The sequence below is a fragment of the Ptiloglossa arizonensis genome, chromosome 1 (assembly GCF_051014685.1).
Source record: "Ptiloglossa arizonensis isolate GNS036 chromosome 1, iyPtiAriz1_principal, whole genome shotgun sequence".
NCBI lineage: Eukaryota > Metazoa > Arthropoda > Insecta > Hymenoptera > Colletidae > Ptiloglossa > Ptiloglossa arizonensis.
In genome coordinates this window covers 10,505,664-10,531,248 of record NC_135048.1, presented here as the reverse complement: position 1 = coordinate 10,531,248, position 25,585 = coordinate 10,505,664, and the positions used below count along the sequence as shown (strand labels likewise).

General features: G+C 37.5%; 1 protein-coding gene across 1 annotated transcript in view; it reads right to left on the bottom strand.

The window, feature by feature from the left end:
• Positions 1-13,208: 13,208 nt before the first annotated feature.
• LOC143149077 (uncharacterized) overlaps positions 13,209-25,585 on the bottom strand; it is an 88,163-nt gene continuing 75,786 nt past the window's right edge. Inside the window, exons 3-6 of the mRNA XM_076316153.1 lie at positions 22,896-23,039; positions 17,576-17,907; positions 16,774-17,048; positions 13,209-15,868 (exon numbers count right to left, since the gene is read on the bottom strand). Of these exons, the coding sequence (XP_076172268.1) occupies positions 15,172-15,868; positions 16,774-17,048; positions 17,576-17,907; positions 22,896-23,039 (1,448 nt within the window). The 3' untranslated portion in view covers positions 13,209-15,171. The remainder of the gene's footprint in view (positions 15,869-16,773; positions 17,049-17,575; positions 17,908-22,895; positions 23,040-25,585) is intronic.

Below are 25,585 nucleotides of genomic sequence, written 5' to 3'. Positions count from 1 at the left end.
AGCTGCAAGGCCAGCCAGGATAAGTTGATTCATTCGATTCCTCCGCGGACTGAACTTTACGAGCTACCGACAACTGATTTTCTAGACCTACTTGTTATGCATTGAACAGCGTCGTGGACGATAGGGTGTCGTCTAATGGGGGTTCCGACGTTGCTGCATCGGCTGCACCGTGTGTTGCATCTGCTAGCATTGAATTAAGTCGGCGCATAAGCAGCAAAGAAGTGTCATGGCAATTTTTTTAGTGTGTTATATTTTATGTAGAAATAAATTGAGTTCTTGTTTTTGCTTATTTAAAAGCTCTTCATTACTGTCAGCTACCTGGGACAAATTAACCACGCTGTAAGATATCTCTTTCAGTATGAGATAACTTACACTTTACGTATCTTCTCGAATAAATTTTCAAAGTTTTGAAAATATTATTCAACGATGCTACTATTTATAGGTGTTGCTCGACGAATTTCTTAAAAGATTTTCAATTTTCAGAAATATTTACAAAGAATCGTTACCTTATATGATACACGAAGTATGCTGTGTAAGGTAATTTTTGGTAAACAAATTATCTTATTGTGGTTTGAATAGTTCTGAGAATACAGTAGTGTCTCGCTTAATGTTCGAAAATTGGGACCACCAATTATCAAAATGCGAAGCACGAGTAGAGAATCTTTTGTTTGAACTGAACCGAGTTGCTCGAAAAGAACAATGACTGGAATACTATGGAATGAAATTCTTGGAAATGATGATCGAGTTGAAGAATCACCAACAGTGGCAAGGGTGAGATCTGATCGTGAATTCGAGCAATAAATTTGATTACTGTATCAAGGTAATGTCAGTTACTGGATTAGTTTGTGTAATATTTGAAAAGGGATTTGTTCAGATGGATTTATATTTACAAAAACTTTACTAAACTTTATCCTTCGTGTTACTTATTTTCAAAGGAAGCCTAGGATCCTGGGAGGTTATTAACTTTTTCAACACATCCACACATTCTCGATAACATCGTATTCAATGAATTTGTCAATGTGTGAGATCTTGGCGTTAGTTTTTGTCCTTCGTTATCTTTTATGGATCAGTGTCAAAGTATTAAATTCAACCCTTTAAGAACCTTGGACTGGCTACGAAACTTTTAAACTTTTCAAAATACTGTAGTCAGTCCTATCAAAAAGAGTTTTTACACTTTCTTGTATATAAGTTTGAACAACCTCCAGCTGAAAGACTCTTGATCACTTGAGACTTGAACAAACTTGAACAAACTTGAACAACATAGATTTGTGTGTGTATGCTGATAGTTTTGAAATTTTTGAGCCATATGAGCTTAATCCACTTAATACTTTTGGGACATTTCCATGCTTTATTTAATGCCACACATTACAACCTTTAATTAAAATAATTATGTAGATTGTACGTGGAACTTGACTACCATTGGTTACCATAGCTCAAGTTAGTTTTTGGAATATTAATTTCTTTTATAAGCTCATGATGTACCATATATTCTACGTATTCTTACCAAAGAGTCATTACCAGTATAATAATAACAATAATTTGATGTAATCGCGTAGACGATGTGGGTGTTGGCGCTTGCAGCTCTTTGAGTTTATAATTTGATCGTGGTTTCTTCTTAGCTTGTGTCATTCATTTTGTATTAAACACACGTTTAACACCAATAAGGAACATCCCGTTGGGAGGATTTATTAACTTACTGTTTAGAATATTATATCTAATTGCTTCTCTCAATCTAACTGATGCATTGTAGGGTGTGTTTAGAAATTAAAAATTACATATAAGATTGGAACATCGGCTCTGAATTAATGACGTGTTAGGAGGATGAGTTGAAAGTTTATTGAAACATCAAACACTTAATGCCTTCGAAAGCAATTAGGCTCTAGTACTCCGTTTTCAGTGAACAGTCATTTGGTAACGATAAGTAATTATGCTTCGCGAGTTGCGAGTTCATTTGGACAGTATTCAGTTAACAACTACTAAGACAAACAGGTTTCAGTAGCTCACTGTTCGCTCAGAGATCGATCAATCAATTAGTATCTGAAACGATTAGGCTTCAGCAAGCAGTGTTTAGTTAGCAACGACTCAGTCAGCATTTATCAAAGCAATTAGACTTTGGTAGTTTAGTTTTAGTCAAAATTCTTCGTGCAGGAAGCCATCAGGCTTAAACAGTTCTTAGATAAAATATCTGCAAACTTTGGACTAATTGTCGGCAAGTATTGATATAATTAAGAAGATAAAAAGTAAACGTTCTTCTTGCTCGGTGGACTAAATTTTGTTCAACACTCTTTCCGTGTATACATGTATCAACTATTTTTATTTATCTTCCTCTTTTGTGGTCACAGTTCACTGTTTGCGTTTCAACTATTCTTCGAGATTTAAGAGCACCACAATTATTTAAAGAAAGGTGTTTGGATACATTGTTTCGTTGTTAAATTTTATCAATCGACAACTATTATCGACAGTGGTGTAAAATTGTGTAATTTACTCCCATTAGGTATCAATGCACCACATATTAAAATGCATTTTTTTATCTAGGTGTATTTTTATATTTTAAGTTAAAATCGAGTTTGTTTTTCATTCAATCATGTCGAAGACAACTGATATTTGTGAACAAAACGTCTATGAAAACCTCTGCTTGGTGATCTACTTATTCGATGATTGGGTTTTTAAATATGACAAGCAATACACATTATATTATATTCTATATAATACACTCTGTATAATACTTCTTGGCAGAGTACTTTACCTTTGTACAAAACTATTTAATTTTTCAAAATGGAAGTTTTGTTAAAGTCCTTCTCCGGTACTTAATTTCATATAATTCATCTATCAAGTACCAATGACAAACTGAACAGGTCCTAAAGTGGTCGAAACGTTAATGAAAAACACCGTTTATTATTCACTTACTCGATAGTTGCGTTTTTGTTAGAATTTTCTCAAAGGTCAACTGGAGTATTTAATTTCACCTAACTCATCTACCAAGTATCAATGACAAAGAAGTCCTAAAGTGGTTGAAACGTTAATGAAAAACACCGTTTATTATTCACTTACTCGATAGTTGCGTTTTTGTTAAAATTTTCTCAAAGGCCAACTGGAGTATTTAATTTCACCTAACTCATCTACCAAGTATCAATGACAAAGAAGTCCTAAAGTGGTTGAAACGTTAATGAAAAACACCGTTTATTATTCACTTACTCGATAGTTGCGTTTTTGTTAAAATTTTCTCAAAGGCCAACTGGAGTATTTAATTTCACCTAACTCATCTACCAAGTATCAATGACAAAGAAGTCCTAAAATGATTGAAACGTTAATGAAAAACACCGTTTATTATTCACTTACTCGATAGTTGCGTTTTTGTTAGAATTTTCTCAAAGGCCAATTGGAGTATTTAATTTCACTTAACTCATCTACCAAGTATCAATGACAAAGAAGTCCTAAAGTGGTTGAAACGTTAATGAAAAACACCGTTTATTATTCACTTACTCGATAGTTGCGTTTTTGTTAGAATTTAGTCAAAGGCCAATTGGTATATTTAATTTCACCTAACTCATCTACCAAGTATCAATGACAAAGAAGTCCTAAAGTGGTTGAAACGTTAATGAAAAACACCGTTTATTATTCACTTACTCGATAGTTGCGTTTTTGTTAGAATTTAGTCAAAGGCCAACTGGAGTATTTAATTTCATGTAACTCGTTTATCAACTATCAAAGATGAAAGAAAAACAGTTTCGTACCAAGATTCATCTGGAGCGTGCAAACGTCTCTAAGAAATGGTTCTACTCGGTTTTTCCAGGCTCGGTCCGATGCAATCGCTCGACGCGTTATTTGTTACCGCTGCAAATCGCAGATACTCTCGCCCGCGGCACGCGATCCTTAATACCGGACTAGAGAAAGAGTTTCGTGTATCGTGACAGATTGAACAGGTACAACGCGAATAATTGAGTCGTTCCGATTTCCCTTTTCCTCTTCTTTTTCTTCGTTTTTTTCTTCATCCTACCACGGCCCTTACCTTTGACGCTATTGATGACTGTTCGTTTAATCTCGTTCCATTCTGTGTCTCTGTATAAAGACTGCTCGTCCATCATACCGAGATTATGATAGGAGGGCCGCTTTACTGAAGATATTACGCGTACGATGGCTCGAGGATTCATCTTGGTCTCTGTACGGCCGCGTTTGTGCGCGAGTCGCCTTGAAACGCAATCTGCGAATCTACGGGTGATTTTTGCGAAGTAGGATGAATCGAAGATAGAGCCTGGGGCTTTCACAATCGCAGCTGTAGGAACATACAGTGTTTTCAAGAACGGAGTGGTGCGCAGTTTTTATTCTATTTCTCTTTGTTGAGTACAATCGAATTTTCAGTTGGTACTATTCGAGTGAAATCTGTCATATTGAACCTTTATTCAAACTTACAGATTAGAAATTACTGGAGTCTATAATATACATATTAGAAGTTATTAGAGTCTATAATATACAGATTAGAAGTTATTGGAGTTCACGGTATATACATTAGAAATTATTGAAGTCCATAATATATAAATTAGAAATTATTGAAGTTCACAATATACAGATTAGAAGTTATCGGAGTTCACGATATATAAATTAGAAATTATTGAAGTTCACAATATACAGATTAGAGGTTATTGTAAGCAAAGCTCGTCAGTTATCGAGGAATTAAATAATAAAGATAAGTTTTGGAAGTAACAGAATCGTAGGAATTGAGTAACCCCGAAATTTACTTCTAATTTCAAAATGATCAAAAACTAAAAATACTGTCGAGAATATTTAAGCTAGAAAGATTTCTACTCTTCAAGTGATTATCGTATATAGATTAAAGCTTATTGGGTTTCAGTCACATGTGGAAAAATGTTGTATAATTGAATAACAAAGAGGAATATCTCTGACAAAATTTCAGTGTCGAAAACAATGAATTTCAAGCAGTAAATTTTAAAATAATGATAAGCCGATGATATTTTTCAATATAGAAATAATAAGTAGTACATAAGTAATTGAACTTTAATCACAGATACTAGACGATGGACTAAATGTAAGTCTTCCCATGAAATTACAGTTTCTTTTGGAGCCAGCTTTTGTACAATACAAAAGTCATTATTAAAAATGTTTCGATACTTAAGATGACTCAATCGAGCGTTATCTTCATATTAAATGAAAACTCTAAATCTTGTTATCACCGAAGAGATTTACTCGACACTCGAAAACACACGAACAGCAATATCCATTGAAATCTTCCATTATTACAATTCATTGCTGACGAGAGGTCGCTCCATCCACATTGAACTTAATATACGCAGTTTTGGAGTAAAAATCCACTCGGAAATTTCTTTCACCATTTCTCAAAATAAGATTCTAAAAACCTTTTCATCCTTTTCGAATCGCTTTCAAAGAGGAGACAATGTTGCATCGAACGCCTCGAACTCTTTCATAGTACGCAGTACGACATTGTCCAGTTTCTCGTTCCTTTTGGACTCTTCAGCGCATCCCCTTCGCGAGAAAGAAAAAAATTGTAGGATGTCTATTACGAGTCGTTGATCCGACCTAACCCGGACCCTCGGGGTTTCCATTGTGCCGTTTCACAAGCACAAGCGATCCTTATCCTCGAAATCTGAAAGAAAGTGTTCCACTTCGTTGTAGTAATGAAAGACATTTGGTCGCGATGCCCCACTGTGCATGGTAAATATAACCTGAATACGATTCACGGGAGAAAGCAATAATAATATTGTCTTTCATCGCTCGAATGTGTAATGAGGCATTTTTCAATCGAACGATGACTGCCGATGAGAGCTGAAAATAACATCGAGTACAACTTGCTACGTTAGAATTTTACGGATCGCTTGAGCAGATCTCGAGTAATTTCACGAGTCTCGTACTGTCGTCGATCTTTCCCATTCGTAAGTTGGTATTTACATCTCTTTACAAGGAAACGAAAGTGTGGTATTCCAATGAAATACTAATATAGCTCTCAGCCATTGCTTACACTTACGTTACTTTGCACGTTAACGTTGAAAAAATCCCAACGGTACAAATTACACAAAAATAGCAAAAAAGTTTAAAAAAACGTTGAAAGACACAACTCGGTAAATCGGTAAATTGGAATTATATTTATTAGATGTCTTACCTATTTTTCATTCGTAAGATTCAGTTTCTATACATGATCTTTAACAGTACTGTTTCTCCAAGGTGAGTTTTCGTACGAGAATTTAAGTTGATCGAAATTTGGTACGAACAGCCCAGTATTTATGTAATTTTCAGGGAATTATTATAATTATTCTTGCGTAATACGTGTTGCGATATCGGACCGGAGAAATTGATACGAAAGACAATTACACGTATCGTGAACGAGTATAATTCGTAAACGAGGTAAAAAATGCGAATAATATCGCGTATAACCGAAAATTATTTCGCCATTAGGGATGACGATTAGCCTGGCTTTGATCAAGGAACAGCAAGGGTGGAATCAAGAGTGAACGCGTACGGGGAGGGGGGGTTAGGCGGATTATTTGCATTTTAATTTGCATATTAAAACATGCCTCGTCGATCAGCCGAGCGGGGCTGCGAAATATGATAGCCTGCGCTCCGCGGCCGTCGCATTAACGTTGTAAAGGTGAGTTACACGACCACAAGGCAACCCGACGGCCATGAAATCGTTCACGCATGCCGATCTTGAAATATGCACCCATGGACCAAGATTGCCGGACCCCGATAGGGCCGTTGTTTCGATACGAGTATATCACGTCCTTGCGATTCACTGTTTCAACAGATTCTGGCACGATCGAAACCAGACGGTTGACAATATTGTTAACAATAGAAACGTGAACCCAATATACCAATAGTATGTGGTATTTTTCTACCACTTGTTTCCTTATCGTGAGTTTGAACAGTTACTGAACACTCTTGCTTCGTTAGTTTCACGATAATGTGTTACCACGTGACCTCGACGTTGTACTGTGTTCATCGACAATCTACCTATTATTTTCTGGTAATCTGTTTCATTTTCTTCCTTTAATGTTGAATTTAATATTCTCGCCATACTGACACACCATGCTATACTCTTTTCGTCGGTAACGTCCCTTAATAATTCGTATTATTTTATGGTAATCAGTTTTATTTTTTCCCTTTAAATATTGAATTTAATACTCCCGTCCGTCAAGTTTATCCACTTACGGCGGTGGATCACTACAATGGGATACCTCGTCTTGGGGAAGCGCGAGGAATCTTTATTATGTTCGAGGAAAAATATGGGAAATCATAGTTTTGAGTTACGGATTTCACGTTCATCATTTTTAACCCATTCTAGACACATTTTAATTTAGTACCTTACTGAGGTATCTTTTTTTAAAATTAATATATTTTCCCTCGATTCTAGGGAGGGAAGATAATTAGTGTCTTGTATATTAATTTAGTATCTTATTAAGGTATCTTTTTTAAAATTAATATATTTTCTCTCGATTTTGGAGAAGGAAAGTAATTAGTATCTTATATGTTAATTTAGTATCTTATTAAGGTATCTTTTTTAAAATTAGTATATTTTCCTTCGATTCTAAGGAGGGAAGATAATTAGTGTCTTATATATTAATTTAGTATCTCATTAAGGTATCTTTTTTAAAATTAGTATATTTTCCCTCGATTTTAGAGAAGGAAAATAATTAGTATCTTATATATTAATTTAGTACCTTATTAAGGTATCTTTTCTAAAATTAATATATTTTCCCTCGATTCTAGGGAGGGAAGATAATTAGTGTCTTATATATTAATTTAGTATCTCATTAAGGTATCTTTTTTAAAATTAATATATTTTCCCTCGATTTTAGGGAAGGAAAATAATTAGTATCTTATATATTAATTTATTACCTTATTAAGATATCTGTTTTGAAATTAGTATATTTGCCCTCGATTTTAGGACCTTAGTTCAATTCCCATTAAGTTGAAAAATTATACGAACCATTTTGTTTATGTATGACCTCGAATGACATTCCATTATAAGTAATTGAATTTGTCCTCAAAGTCGCTATTAAAAACTATTAAGAAAATTGTACAATATTATTATACACGTCCTCGACACCTCCATTTAGAAGAAAACTATTTTCGACTTATCTCTGACGAAACTATATACCATCGTACAAAATATTACTTCAGGATACCAAAAGTGGTAAAATTAATTTGGAAAATTTAACGTATATAAAAAAATTATAGTTCAATCCTGAAGCTTCCACGAAATATACTTAAAAAAAAATTTCATTCGTCAATACGATCTTCATCTTCATGATTTACTGTAAGAGAAGAAAAAATCCGAAACGGTGGAATATTAAAATTCGTTGTTCGTAGCCTCTGTTTCATTCGGACGCGAATGCATCCCCTAAAAATGAAAAGATGCAGTTGGTCTCGCACCGTGTTGAGCTCTAGGGGCCACTATCCAATCGGTATCGTCAAGGAAAACACCTCTGCGTCTGTTTAACTCTCCCTTATTATTGTTATTTCGAGCCGTTAATATTAATGGACGTAAACGTGTATCGCTGTACTGACGATGGAAACGGCCAAACAGGGAGAACGAGAGAGAAGGCTCGTGGCTATAATTGAATAGGTGCAGCTGTGCGTACTACGTGCTCGTAAAACATTAATGACCTATAGCCGCTGACGATCGTTTCGCGTTATTATTCCTCAAAGTCAGAGCCAGCTGGTGTGTTTATCTCGGTATTTCCAATTTTCTTAACCATGGATGAACCGACTGCTACGTGGACTGGGCTAAAGCGTAATGGCGATTGGAATTGTGCGCTCGAGTGCGCTCTAAAAACTGGCCTTTAGCCGATAACTAGAACACGTTATTCGAACATGGGATATTCTTCGGTTACCTTTATTTATAGTTTTACACCGTTCGAAAGAACCGAAGGGTCCATTAGGATGATATTATCGTCACAGATAGGTTTTAGACACTCGAATTCAGATTGAATTTTATGATTTTCAATTCTGGGATCATTTAATACGAAAAGTGGGCAATAAGTGGAGAAAAATTGCGATCACAATTGGAAGGGTATTGCTTCTCCCGTTGATGGCTTTGATAAGTGTAACGAGAACGACGAGATTGGACGAGGATAGTTTTGGATGATCTGGTTCCTTTTACTTTGTACAAACAAATGATAAATGAACAAAAATTGTTTCCGTTAACGGTATACTATGTATAAAGATTTTGTGTAAATTAAAAATTTTATACAATGCGTTACAAGAGAATAATACAGTATGTACAAAAAGTTGAAAGTTGAAAACGTCTTTGTACATTTACGATTCTAATTATTCTTAGGATTGAAGATTAGGACTAAAAATGCTTCTGAATGCACATTTCGTGCATCAGTTTTGGTAGATACTTTTTTTTCATTTCTAAATCTTGTATTATTTTTCGAATTATAAAAGTGTGATCCGTTGTTTCGAAACATTATATAATAATCTTTCTCTCGTTTCCTTAGTAATGTGTTTCGTATCATTATCTCGTTGAAAATGATACGACTCATTTATTACCACTTTAATTGCATTTTCTTGTAAACTGTGACGTAACGCCTCGATATACGTATCGGTGTTCGTTATGGCAATATTCTTAAGGTCATTAAACGTCCATGTATCGTAACGTGTCCTTTGTCGTGCTTAAAAGTCAGTTGTCAGATTCTTCGGCTGAGTTTTCTCCAAACGAATTTCTTTCCATCTGAGCCAAATACAGTAAAGTCGCCATAGTTGGGAATCACGTGACTACTCTATAGATGGCAGTCGGTATCCCCACTCCACAAGGAGTTTTCCTCGGATCTAGTCAGCCGTTTAATCGGGTAGTCAACTTGAAGATTCCTTTTGTGTAAATAATTCGAAACGTTTTCGCGACGTAAAATATCTATTATCTATTCTGTCGTTGACACACGGATGTCCCGAGTTACTTTCATTTATGAAGATTTTTCAGTTCCTCTAATTACATCTCGCTGTTCTCTAACTTTGTTCTCTAACTAGGTTTGTTTTATTTAATTTCGACGTCTTTGCATTTTTTAATAAAGCATTAAATTTCATTTTGAAATAACACCGTCTCGAACGAACGCAAATACTTCACTTTTCTTCCCTGTTATGGCTTCCATACGAGGCTCGAAAATGTCTCGATTCAAATGTCACAATTCTCCTCGAATTTGTTACACTGTGAATACTTGCACATGACAAATAAAAGGCAATGACATTGTCATGGTGAAGAAATATAATATAAAAAAACATACTGATACTGGTGTATGTCCTGTTCTTGACCAAGTTATCAGTATCCATGTTACGGATCATTGTTGATCAATCACAGGTAGTTTTAATCGCTCGGTTGAACAATTAAGAAATTGGAATGTATTCCAGATGGAATTTAATCGACAACTCTGCCTCCGTTAATACTATCAGGGTGGTCAGTAATTTCTCAAAGTTTCCCATATTTTCTAGAAAAATCCTTCACTTATAATTTGATGTTTCTAATACTGTTAGGGTGATGAATAATTTCAAAAAATTCTCTACATTTCCTAGAGAAATCTTTCAGTTCCATCATTTGATCTTTCGAAATGCGAAATATTTCTTGACACGACATAAACCATGGTAAATATCCAACTGTATATAATAACAATGAAAATCATCTTCACGGTGATGTTACAGAAGCTTGAATCCTTGCCTGATAAGATCCTAAGTTCGAAAGATCGTAACTCGAATCATTCGAGGATCAATGTTTATCCGATACTTCTCGATCACCGTAGACAGTAATTTATCTATATATACTCTCGAAGTTGAGCACGATCGTTTAGCAAAGCTTCGTACGTGAAAAGTGCAAGCGTTGTTGTAGACTGTTTTCGCAGACGATTCGAGAGGAAGACACGGAAAGCATCGGAGAAGATTATGCCTCTCAGGGATTTTTGAGCGTGACAGGATCCTGTTCACCCTGAACTCTCCACGACCCTCTTTCCGTCCTTTTTTTCGTTGTTCGTAATCCCGGTTGCATCGTGACGCGGCTTTCCAGTTTCCTCGAAGCGTTTCGATGCACGTAATCACACGTTCAACGAACGATCGCTTCGGCGTCACGCAACGAAACCTCGAGCAGCTCTTGCACGAAGGAGAAACTGGTCTCCGCGCGGTATGACGAGTTAATAGATTAATCGTCAGCAACTACCACCCTCACTGCCTAGCCAGACCATTCGTCAGCAATTTCGACCTAGACCTCCGAAGGATGCTGATAATTTCCTGTTTCCAGAACGTTCTGGCTCGTTTACATTCAGCCAACGATTTCTCTAGATCTACGTGCCTCGAAAGCATCACTCCACGGTGCTTGCCCTCGGAATTCGTTCGAAGAGGACTTCTCGGTATAATGGTTCCTGGGGCGATGTCTAATCGCATGCCGGGACACCTCCGGACTCGCGAAGAAAGACAAGTCAATGGTACGAAGTGCAACAATGAAGTAATGAAACTAATCTTGATCTATGTGATTGGCTTGCCTTGTAAGGATGAGACGTGTCCGGTTGGATAGAGTAATCCCCGGTACTATTAATCGTGCCGGTTTTCATCAATTATGTGCGTTCAGGATTGAGCAATTCGCAGTTGCGAAGGTTAAGTCTACACAGAATCCGAGATAGTTCCAGCTGAACATTAATCTGCAGTATAATACTGTGAAAGGGACTCAGAAGGGACTTGAAAACATTTTTTGTAAACTAGACACTGAATTCTTTTATTCAGAAGGGACGTAAAACCTTTAGTGTGAATAAAATCATTGAATCTTTCGGTTCGGAAGGGACTTGAAACACTTGGGGTAAACAAGACACTGAATTCTTTGATTCAGAAGGGATTTAAAATACTTGGAGTAAGTAAAACACTGAATTCTTTGATTCAGAAGGGACTTGAAACACTTGGAGTAAGTAAAACATTGAATTCTTTAATTCAAAAGGGACTTAAAACATTTAGTGTAAATAGGATACTGAATTTTTAGATTAAGAAGGGACTTAAAACATTTAGTGTAAATAAGATACTGAATTTTTAGATTCAGAAGGGACTTGAAACACTTGGGGCAAACAAGACACTGAATTCTTAAATTCAGAAAGGATTTAAAATACTTAGAGTAAGTTAAACACTGATTTCTCTAATTCAGAAGGTACTTGAAACACTTGGGATAAATAAGACACTGTATTCTTCGATTTTGGTCGGTGCAAGGTCTGCATTTATTTCGTGCAGCGAAGATTGTAGGACTTTGTAGTTTTAACATTGGTGCTGTGTCGTATTACACAAAAGTATTAACCAGCTGATAGGTCTAAATTGTAAATGATTTTGATTAATGCTATGTGTATGACGGACGTGAAATATCGGCCATTAACATCATGTTTTTCGTTTAAAAAATATTTAACGTGCCTTTGTTGGCAGTAGAAATTATAATAGGATTATAGTTCTTATATAGAGCATTGGTATCGATAAATTTTTCATGTGTAAGATTTTTAATTACATTCAGATGACTACACACGGCAGCATAGTGTAAAACAGTAGAGTAACGTATGTTTCTAACGTTTAACATCAATATCTTTTTTAATGTTATATTCGTTCGTAATATTAGCATCGTTATATTTTTCAGTCAGCAAGTATTTGGTTACATCAAACCAAACAGTACAGTGTGGAAGATTATTATTACCATTAATTTGAAAATCTTCTTTTTTCCTACATTTGGTGAGTATTAATTGTCCTGAAATCCTGCACCACTTTTTGTTGATACCCTGTATAGACTTCCAAAACGGATAGTTTTGATTGTTCTAAATTTTTACATAGATATATCATTAATTGTCATCCTGGGATGAGATTCTTGTATTCTGTAATCTACAATTCTTGAAATCTACGACACATTATCCCATCAACACGAATATGGCGAACCCGAATAAAAAGATAATTTTCTTGCACCAATTAAGTGAGTCAGTTTTCATTAAGAAGTTAGAAATCAATACCGAATTACCAGTCAGTTGATACAGTTTAGATCCAGATTCGAGAGAGAATAAAACGTATCAAAAACTTTTGTTTCTAACAAGACTCAACGTATAGGCACACGCAAATAATTTCCTTGAAAACAATCCAGACGTATTAGACCCTGAAACAAAGTTCCTGGTAATTTTGCAGACAGAAACGATGCACCGGTACTCGGGTTATTCGAAACAAATAAAACGTACTGATTACTTGCAAATGAGTGTATTTTAAAATAATAACTATACAGTAAGAAAATTACAAATGTTTTCTTGCGAACGTTCACAACCAGCATGCAGAGTATTAACAAATGTACAAAATGCCTGGACGCCGCTTCAACCACTACATTAAATGGTACCAAGAAATTTACAGAATGGTACACAACACACGATCCTCTCTCAGTCCGTCTAGGATCAAGAGGATTCGATATCGTTCGAGACATCCAGAAGCTCGTTGACGTGTCAAAGAATAGCGAAGCTTCTTGCGTGTATTCGTACAGGAAGGAACCGTTTCGAGGTGCACGCCTAACGTTTCTGGTTCCTTCGAAACGTTAGGTTCCTTTTTATTTTTTTCTTTTCCTTCTATCGTTCGTATTATCGAATTTGAGAAAATTCAGTCACTTTATTGTCACAGCTCGCGGCTCGTCTCGCGGTTACGGACGCTTCGGTACGTTCGAAAAGAAACGATCGCTCGGTTCTAATAATATCGATCGGCCATAGCACAGATTCCCCACTACCGGAAGTCGCGCGGCGTCCCGAAGAGGCCCGCTACATCCTCTGTACACGCACGGGACCGTAATTACGCGATCATTTTCCCCGGTCAACAGCCTTGTAAATCTTCCGCCCGGTTCCCCGTGAAGGACGCCGCCGCTTTCAGCTCGGGAAAAGGGGAGAAAAAGACCTCGGAGGGATAATTTCTTCGGCAAATGGCGTTGTAAATTCCGCTCGGTGCATCGCAGCGCCGTATTTTGCCAAGAACGGTTCTCCAGTTCGACCCAGGAAGTCGCGTGTTATTCCCATCAATGAACTTCGAGGGCTAATTTCGACGCTGTTAACGAATCCAACGACGAATGCTCGTAAATGGACACGTGACGATGATAGGCACTTCGGTGAGACACCGAGTCAGGCTGCTCAAAGCAATCGGGTGATCACGTTTTGTTTTTTTACGAACGAGTCGAGCTAGTTGTTCGATAGTTCGCAGAGGAACGAGTGGACGCGTTCGAATCGAGACTATTTTATCTTAACATCCTAGACGAAGAGATCTGTTCGTTCCAGTTCTTTTATTCTAGATCGAGGCTGTACGACGTTTAATATTAGCTCTGTACGCGGCGACTTGTTTAACACGGTTCGAATCTGGTACATGCAAAAATATGTTTCAAGAAGTATTTAGGTGAGTAATTTTTAGTGCCGTGTTACAGTGATTCCCGTTTTTAAGTAACAGTTTCTTTTTTTTTTTATATTGGATTCAAGTAACGGAATTTTATCATAGTTCACATTTATGTAGTCATTGACTCTTTACGGACTCGGTTTGCGATAAAACTGCTCACCCCGTTTTCAAGCGAACCGGTAACCCCGATTTTATCACGAAAGCGGGAATTACTGTACAGTCGATATCGAAACGAATCACGTTGGTGAACTAATATTCAAATTGTCCATACTTCGACAATGTTCTTCGTGAACTCTTATCACCGAATTTGCGATTCTTGAAAATGATATATTCAACCAAAAAGGTATACTTTGCAATCTTGACTACATTTGACACCCTGTGTCAATACTTACGTTTCCAACTGTTTCAAATTTCAACTTGTACAAATTTAAAAAAAAAAAAGAAAAAGTGACAAGGTATCTACGAAAGTATCGCAGACCGTATCTGGAAGAATGTTTAAAAAATTTGCAAAGCCTGCCACGAGTCCAGACATTTGAATTAGTATTATTCTCTTCGTACCTACCGTTCGTAACTTCGCTTCCTCGTAACATAATTCTTCTCTAATGTTTACCTAACTCTAAAGGACTCTTCAGAAACATGAACCCTCGATTGTTTTGAGCAGCTTGAATCCTAGGTATCCGAAGACGATGCGCCAGCCCTCGGCTCATCCTAGAGCTTTCATTTCTGTCTCGTTTAACGATACAGTTTCTTTCCCCGGAACACAGTTCACGTTTGGTCCAGGTGGAATCACGATCAGCATACGGTATTATAAATCCCCTCTTCGTCTTCTCCAGCATTCGCGTCAGAAATCTCCGACTGCGATAGCGCCAGCTTCACGTATCCCCTGTCTTTCTCTCTGGTCCCATTCTTCCCTCCAGGTGGTGGTTTCTCCTCAGGTGGACTGACATTCGTGGGTTCGCAGATTTCAGCGTAGATCTCCTCCGTCTTCGGTGGCGGAGTGGACGGCAGCGGTGTTAGACTGTCCCTAACCTTGGAGTATGGTGGATCAAGGTCCTGTTGAGTCTGAACTTCCAACACGCTGGTGGAAACCGACCGTTGAACCTGTTGCCTCGAAGAAGCGGACGCTTGGAGTAGATTCGTCTCTGACTCCAAACTGGCGTATCTCTCGGATCTCATGCCAATTTCTGGGCGAACGGCGAACGTGAAGGAGGCCGACTTCTTAGCTGGATTTCTGCTCCTTCCACCCTGAGCTATCCTCGAGATTCGGTCGAGAATGCTGTGGTTGTTGTTGCTCGTTCTGCTGTTACTGCGATCTCTGATAGTCGTTCTCTTGATGTGCTCCAGACCCTCTTTCAAGCTCTGAAGGATTGGCTTTGCTTCTGTTTTCGACTTAATCTCTTTCAAGTGAAGCTCCTTCAGTTGGCCGTTGCTGCTGGGTGGCTTCGGAGGCGCGACACGGGGTTCCGTGGCTCTCTGGTCTAGGGCTCTTCTGTAAATTGAATAAAGGTACATGGTCGATGGGTGAGTATGAAAGTTACGTGTCTGGGCGCGACTGAAGCTTTTTCGAGAATGGTTAAACTCGACTACAGATCTGTAGTTGGTGACCGATGATCAGTATCACGAGCATTGGTACCATAGACTGACTCAATTTACTTTCATAGTTCCAAGATATTAACGCTATTTGTTATTAGTTTGTCCTGTATAGAAATATCTGATCGATTCCCAAAACTAGTTGTAGAGGTGTTTTGCAGTATAATTGGCGGAATGTCCTGATTCCTACTATTATAATTTAACACTTTGCCCTTAGTGACTAGGGTCAGTTCAGTAATAAAACTGACAATAAATTTGTCCTAAACTGACTCAGTTTACTTTCATAGTTTCCAAGACATTGACGCTATTTGTTATTAGTTTGTCCTATATGGAAATATCTAATCAATTCCCAATATTTATTGTAGAGGTGTTTTTCAGTATAATTGGCGGAATGTCTTAGTTTCTATTATTATAATTTAACAGTTTGCCCTTAGTGACTAGGATCAGTTCAGTAATAAAACCATTCAGGCATTTGTCCTAAACTGACTCAGTCTACTTTCATAGTTTCCAAGACATTGACGCTAGTTGTTATTAGTTTGTCCTGTATAGAAATGTCTGATCAATTCCCAAACCTAGTTGTAAAGGTGTTTTTTAGTATAATTGATGGAATGTCCTGATTCCTACTATTATAATTTAACACTTTGCCCTTAGTGTCTAGGAGCAGTTTAATAATAGAACCATTTGGGCATTTGTCGATTATCGTGTACGTAACTAGGTTCATTAGGCATCAGAAGTGCGGGGCAGTGGAACCAGAGTCTACAGTAACACCTATATTCGTGGAAGTGTTGTGACACTAATCTTTACCTGCAAGCTGAAAGTAGTCGCTGCATCTTCGGTGAAGCTAGCAACCGTGCTTCAGAAGGACAGCCTAACCGCGCCCTTTTCACACGAGGTGCTGTAGGTCCTGTGGCAACCAATTCAAGGAGTTCTGGGACAGTGGAATTTGGCACAGGCCTCTCGGGTACCAGTGGCACTGCGCAACCTAAGACTATGGGGCCCCTCGTTGCACCTTCCAGTTGCATCAGACCGCTGTAATCTCGTGGCAATGGTATTGGCAGAGGTCCAGCGACCAACCGTACCTGTCAATCGGATTGCAAACTCCTTGATCAGTATTTTAGAACCATAAATGGCTCGATGATTTCCTTCAGCGATCGCTTGTTCTTCGTTATTAAATTTAATAGCGTGTCGTTACAGAGATTTTCTTTTTGGAAAGATACAAGTCACTTGGACGAAAGAGACAACTTCCTTATTCGATGCACGGACTTTTTAACAGGATTTCATCCCCACCACTGTTTCTTCAACCCTTAAGTGTATTATTGAGACTATCACGTCCATCTGCGTGTTTGAACCAATAACTGTCTAACGTATGTCGATGTAATTTTTGGACAATTTATATAATTTTCCATTACCAATTCATTGTGTATCATAATCACGATCAATCCCACCGTATCGAAAGAGTTCAACGAGACATCATTATAATTACAACCTAACAAGAATCAGGTCGTAAGATGTTTCAATTATTTTGGAAGGAATGAATCTATTCAGCACGAATCCAGTTCGTCAGAGTTTGTATTCTTCGGTAAAGAAATAATCTGAATAAATTTACCCTCAGAGGTAGATCCCTTCTGGCAAGCTGATGAACTCTGTACAACACGGCGTCGCTTCCGGTGTCGAGACTTCCGCTCTGGCAAGTGGCGTAAAATTCTCCTCTCGCTGAAAGCGGTGCGAATAACTCGTGCCCATGGGAATCCAGACACTGCGCGTACTGATCTCGTTCCGATGACCTTGAACTCTTACCCTCCGGAACGCCGCTAACGACACCGGAAATACCGCTGGATACTGGCGCCCTCCGCGTGTCCTGGAACACCGCGGCGAGTCGTAGAACTTCCCCCGCGCGTACCGTCGTCTTCGTGTAGTGTGCCCTTAGATTGCCATTTTCTGCGACAGAAAGTTGCATTTGTTCTGATTTAACTGTCACGAACCATACCCGAAGCAATCCCTCTTTCTCTTCGACGAAGCTTTGTGGGTTTGTGGAGAGGATCAGAAATAAGGAATAAGAATGTTTTTTAAGGTAACTCAATCTTAAAGGGTGTAACTATCCTTCAAAGTTGCACCTCCTCGATACTAACTTGATAAAACGTACAAAGTAGTTTTCGAAACAAGTTTCGTATGATTTATCACAATGGTGATATGTTACATTGGTAGAAAATATATAAACAGTAAAAAAGAATCACTTTTACCATTTGTATTCTCAATATTTTTGAACAAAAAAAGAAAACGATACAATGGAACATTTTCGTTTTAAATTCAGAATTAATTGTAACGACCTTTATTTTTTATCCACTTTGTAGATATATATATTGACAACTGTCACGAACCATTCCTGAAACAATCCCTCTTTCTCTTCGACGAAGCTTTGTGGGTTTATGGAGAGGATCAGAAATAAGGAATAAGAATGTTTTTTAAGGTAACTCAATCTTAAAGGGTGTAACTATTCTTCAAAGTTGCACCTCCTCGATACTAACTTGATAAAACGTACAAAGTAGTTTTCGAAACAAGTTTCGTATGATTTATCACAATGGTGATATGATACATTGGTAGAAAATATATAAACAGTAAAAAAGAATCACTTTTACCACTTGTATTCTCAACATTTTTGAACAAAAAGAAAAAACGATACAACGGAACATTTTCGTTTTAAATTCAGAATTAACTGAAACGACCTTTATTTTTTATCCACTTTGTAGATATACATATTGACAACTGTCACGAACCATTCCCGAAGCAATACCTCTTTCTCTTCGACGAAGCTTTGTGGGTTTGTGGAGAGGATCAGAAATAAGGAATAAGAATGTTTTTTAAAGTAACTCAATCTTAAAGGGTGTAACTATCCTTCAAAGTTGCACCTCCTCGATACTAACTTGATAAAACGTTCAAAGTAGTTTTCGAAACAAGTTTCGTATGATTTATCACAATAGTGATATGATACATTGGTAGAAAATAGATAAACAGTAAAAAAGAATCACTTTTACCACTTGTATTCTCAACATTTTTTAACAAAAATAAAAAACGATACAACGGAACATTTTCGTTTTAAATTCAGAATTAACTGAAACGATCTTTGTTTTTTATCCACTTTGTAGATATACACATTGATAAGTTTACTTGACAAGTTTAATTTTCTAATTTCAGAGGGTAGTTTTATTCCTTAAATTCGAGTTACAGCAACTGACGATAATACGTGTGCCTTATTGTTGGCCGTTCTGAAATCTTATAAAGTTTCATCCTAATTGAGGGAGGAGGGGAACACTTTGTGGATGTTCCTTTAAGTAAATTGAAATTTGAATAAAAAATTGAAAACAATTTGAATAGAATCGGTGTTTGCTTACTATTGTGAGATGATAAAAATTGATTGAAAATTGACAGATAGCCTGAATTATAAAGTAAAAGAGTTTGAAGGTACCAGTGCAGTCGTTTGTTCGATCCTAAAGTTTTGCTTATTCAAAAGAATATAAATATAAATACAAATTCGTCTAATTAACAACTACAGTACTATTAACTACTACTGTCCATTTATAAGAAACCGAATGTCTGCTAGTTTGCACATATCCGTATAGGATGATAGTTTTGGAATAAGTAATTTGACGATCCTGTCAAACTTTTGTTATAATACACTGGTTGACCTCTTCAAATCTGCCAGATGGTGGAATCAGCTGAACAAATATTACTAAGCAAATATAGGGAAATTATGCCACGCACATAGAATGTGTATGAATACTCTAACATCAGAAAGTCAGTTTTCATTCAGTCATTTAGAAACTCAACTCTCAATCAAACTGTGTCACCCTCTCGGTCGGTTCTTGCACGTCAATCGTACTGAAATGCATGGGTACTAGATCTCTCAACATTTTTATATTAATTATCGTAACTATTCTTAGCTACGATCTCTCCTTGTAATATACTACCAGTTGCTGCTCCTTGATAAGGTTGAGTTGAGGTAGCCATACAGAGAAAGAGGTAATAAATATCTTTCTTGGAAATTAATGATACACCAACCACAGGTGAGTAGTCTCTCCTCTTTTGACATCTGACATCTAGGTACTTTCTTTGAATCACTTTACAGTTTCTCAATATATTTATTTTGTTCAAATTGAATTCTCCATCGCATATTACTTTCCCACCAATGAAGACCCCTAAAAAATCTAATGCACTTTGCAATTTAGGTTGGAATAAATCAATCTTCATCTCGTCATTTTGTAAAAGTTACTGGACTATTTCGTTATACGTCCTACACCTAACACCATCTTACATAACGAGTAACATTACTCGATCAATAGCCCTCAAGTTTTATAAAACTCCAAGCTGTGGATGTTAAATCTGTTTCGTTAAATCTCTCAAAAACTAACGCAGATAGAAAATATGTTCAATACAAGAAATATTTAGTTCTTAATAATAAAATTTGAATACAAATGTCACCAAGACATGCAATACAGATGGTACCACTATAGGTAATCGAATATTTAAAAAAGAAATTAATTGGTCACAGTGACCCTACTTTTTCCTGTACAAAGTTCACATTCGTACGATTGCTCGTCAAAATCCAAATATTTCTTATATTTCTATTTCAATTTTTTCCATCTCCACTAGTTTCTCAAATATTTCCCCAACTAGGTATTTCACCTTTCGAACCCAAATATCGATCGATGGAAGATCGAATATTTTCAAAAGTTCCATCAGTCTGTCGAGTATCGTTGGAGCGTGAGATCGGGTTGTAATTTTGAATTTTGGAATAATTAAATCGCCACGAGTGGGATAATTGTAAAGTGATCGACGAAATGAAACGATACCGAGTTCCTGGTGGTGCGCGATTTCACGTGGTCTCGGGTTAAAAACGCGAAATTACGAGATATCGCTAGGAGAGACACGGGCACCGCGATGCTCATAGAAATCCCCTTTCACGCGCGACCATAATCGTTATAGTACGTAATGGCATAACGCCCGTGTGTATCGTAAGAACCCCAATGGCTTTCACCGGCCCGCATGCCTATTACGTTACGTGCCTCTCGCCTACGTTTAAAAGCACGAACAAGCGCGCCGGAGAGTCGCATTAACAGACACATTGACATTCGTGTCACGGCCAGTCGCTGTACCCAAGGGAATAATCCGAAGCGCGGATCGTGCGTGAGTGCACGCACAGGTTTGGATGCATTGTCACGTACTAGACGAGTGACGTACGCTGCGACAATCCTACCTTCGCCACGGTTTTACGCTTATATACCGCGTTGAAGCCACCTTTCCGTAGTATCTATCCGAGAGATAATCGTGTTCCGCATTGAGGATAGACGCAAGGGTGAGAAAGGAGTGTTCAGGACCTGCCAGCCTATCCATCTGGGGCAATGAAAATCTGTCGCGGATATAGGTTCCTGACACGACTGCACCGTGTACCTGGTCTTGGAACGTTTGGGTGCACTTTGGGGTTTAAGTGATAATTGTTTCAGTTAAGTTGGTAATCGTAGTGATTGGAAGAAATGAAATTCTGGTGGTGTGGCGTAGGGATTATTGTTCGTTAGTAGGATTTTAGTTTGTATACTTTTTCTGAGGAAAAGTTAGGCTTAGGTACACATTTGGGTTTGAGTGGTTTTGGCTAAAGTAGTGATTGTATAGAAATTAAATGGTGTTGGTGTAGCGTAGAGATTATTGTTTATTAGTGTGATTCTAATATGTATACTCTTTCTGAGGAAAAGTTAGGCTTAGGTACACATTTGGATTTGAGTGGTTTTGGCTAAAGTAGTGATTGTATAGAAATTAAATGGTGTTGGTGTAGCGTAGAGATTATTGTTTATTAGTGTGATTCTAATATGTATACTCTTTCTGAGGAAAAGTTAGGCTTTGGTATACATTCGGGTTTGAGTGGTAATTATTTTGGCTATTTGGTTAAAGTAGCAACCGTAGAGATTGTATAGAAATTAAATAGTATTAGTGTGATTCTAGTTTGCATACTCTTTCTGAGGAAAAGTTAGAATTTATAAGTGCTTCGGTTGGGGCCTACTCGAAGATGCTAATGCGCAGCATTTATTTGAGAGATAATTACCCTATTTCTCTACTTAGGAAGTTCTAGTTTTAAGTGATAATCTTCTTAAGTAAAATAGGAACTGTAGTGATTACAATAAATAAAATGCTATTTAAGGGAGGTGGTGCAGAGGACACTGTACTCAGATTCTAGTTTGCACCCTATGTGTAAATGCTACACATGTGGTTCGGTTGGAGATTCTAATCGACTGTACCGAATAATATCGAGTCTTTAAGATCTGCGTTGGAAACGATGCCGTTATTCGAATCGTTATTGTTAGGACATCGAGGAACACACTAGTCGAAAACGTCAAAAGAACTCATTTACATAATAAGATACGATACCGTCATTTATCTGGAACAGTGTAAGTATGGTATCGATTCTTATTCGTGTCGTCAGTAATAAGATACGATATCTTTAATTGTCCTGATCGGTATGTATACAGTATCGATTCTTATCCGTGGCGTCAGTAATAACCTCGTGTATGTTGAAAGTTGTGGCGGATATTAACTATATTATCCTAAGTTCCTTCGTTTTACCTGGTCTAGAAGTAGGTTAATTTACATCAAATTAACGTCGAACAGCCCGCGGTGGTTCCTTGTCAGAGAATGTAGACGTAATCACGATATTAAAAGTGTCCACGTAACAACCATTATTACCCAACGTTGTAACAGTTAATTATATTATCGCGCATTCATATCATAGTAATTCGTGCACGTAATCACTTGCAACGGTGTTGTCTTCTTAATGAGCGAAAGGGTAACCGTTACTCGTGAAACGTGCAATTATGCGCTATACGTGAAGCGACTGTTCCACCTAGCTGATTTATTATCCGATTGAAAACTACCAAACTTACCCATCTTGGAGTGTGTCAGCGTGTAAGCTCTGAGAGGTTTGGCGAGCAGAAACGCCGGGACACCAGCTCGAACCAATGCGCCCACTCTTCTGTACACCCTGGCACTTCCAGTACCACTGTTGTTCGAGACAACGGAGAACCAGCCTGCAACGAATATTTTCACATGAAATTTGACCATTTTCAGTCAAATGCGATCGAATCCCTTAAATTCTGCAGCATTAAATATTCACTTAATTCGAAATTATTTTACTTCTACATTTAGAGGTAACATTGGTGCTATATTCAGAGTCAACATTGGCGATATGTTTAGAGCTAATACTGGTGCTATATTCAGAATCAACATTGGTGATATATTTAGAGCCAACATTGGTGCTATATTCGGAGTCAACATTGGTGCTATATTCAGAGTCAACATTGGTGATATATTTAGAGCTAACATTGGTGCTATATTCGGGGTCAATATTGGTGCTATATTCAGAGTCAACATTGGTGCTATATTTAGAGTTAACATTGGTGCTATACTTAGAGTTACTATTGATGCTCTATTTAGAGTCAACATTGGTGCTATACTTAGAGTTACTATTGATGCTCTATTTAGAGTTAACATTGGTGCTATACTTAGAGTTAATATTGATGCTCTATTTAGAGTTAACGTTGGTACTATACTTAGAGTTAATATTGATGCTCTATTTAGACTTAATATTGGTGCTATATTTAGAGTTTTTTGAGTTACATAGCAACACTTTGAGCTAGATGAGCACATATGATACTCCATGTGCAATTAAAAGCAATTAGGGTGTAGGTAATTGTTTTGCTGGACTCAAATTTCTTCGAAACATACTGGACGTCGAAATTTGCGTTAAATCAATAATAATTGAATAAAATATAAATCAATTTTTAACTCTAAAACTGTCAACAGTATTAGAGGAATGGAATAAATTTGTTGTTAGGCCGAACAATTATTTTTGCAATGTGCTAATTATGAACAAATCCTTATTTTGCAAAATATGGTTTTATTTTTTTGAAGCTTCTCTTTAAAAAGTCGCCCACGAGCTCGGCTGCTACGGTTGACTGTACCGCTCTCAAATTACATTGTTTCAATGAGGACTATAATAAAATTGAAATCGGCAGGTCAGATAGCCTATATTAATTTAAACACGGAGCGTACCAGAAATTACTGATTCCGTATAGAAAACACGCTGTAAGGCGAATACATTCTATTTCCACTTTATAGTTATTTCATTCGCTTAAAATCTTCATAAAAGTAATAAATGGAATGTTTTAAAGTATATAATCGGGATTCTACTCGATTAAAGTTTTCATTGATAGTTTATACTTTTTGAACTCCACATAGTATCAGATATCACATTTAAAAGTACTTTTCAGTAATACATTATTGCTTCTTGTAAATTCGCGAATGCATTTTCCAAGATGGCGCGTTACTGATGTAAGAATTTACAACTGGAAGAGTCATTGATGATATACGAAAGTTCTTCGGAAAGTGTCGCTGAAAACGAACAAACCATTGTCTATTCTTACGAAAAGTACATACAGGTGATTGTCTCACGAATTTACACATGGGGACGAAATATACCGAAACAAACTAAACCTGCATTATTCGAATTAGAGTCATCTCGAGAATTATCAATGGAGGATATATAGCGATACCGCAACAGAAAGCAATCATGGAGTTGGTAAATACCGAGAATATATAATTGTTATTTATAAGATAGGTCACTTTAATGCGTAAAACTTAAAAATTTAAGAACAATCGAAGAAGTGTAACAAAATCATTGGAACGATTCAATTTTTTATCTTTGAAATTTGTTTCTCAATGGTAAAGCTAAATGATGCAACAAGTATAGAAAAAGTAGCATTTATTCCTTCCTTTTTACAATATATAGAAAAGCATCGATCGAGTCGGTATTCCACCTACGGGTCCGAGAAGACCCAGACATCGCAGTCGCGTTGGAGTTACTCTCACTGAAAGAAGCTCATCGGTGGTATTGTAACGAAAAATATAAATAATTCGTCGATAAAGGTGTGTGGTTCGCGCTACGTAAACGTAACGGTGGGCATAATTCCGTTACTCGAATTTCGCGTGAAAACGATCGCTCGAAAGCGGGGATCACCGTAACTGGAAAAAAGCTTCGTGCGTCTTCGGACGAAAAGACCCAGTTATCTCATTCGGTTGACACGGTAATTTTCGCTTTCTCGTGGAAAGGACACGCGAGCCGTTGCATTTGTGTCAGGCCCGGCGCAACGTCATTCCACGACTCGTTTTGTAGAGCGGTGGTTCGTTAACGTGTTCTCGGTTCATTCTGATACGAACGTGACAAACGTTACCGTTGCGCCGTGGAAACAGCGTTCCAGTTCCCGTAGAAAAACCGGCCTTTCATAAACTCACGTCCGTGCCACCATTAAAGCAGCCCTCCGACGGCCGGTACTTTTTGCAAAGTCACAATGTCAATTCGTCCGACGTTGCTAATACGATCGAACGGCGCAAGGTTCCATCGAAATGAACAGCGACGTTTACGAGCTCGTATAATGAGATTCTGAGACTCACTTTCACACGGGTAATTTAACCCCTTGAGTGGAAACGACGAGTCTCGGCCGCGTGAGTTCTTTCTGCCAAACTCAACTTCGACGAGTCGTTCACAATATTTCACCGGTGTAATTTTCTTCCCCTA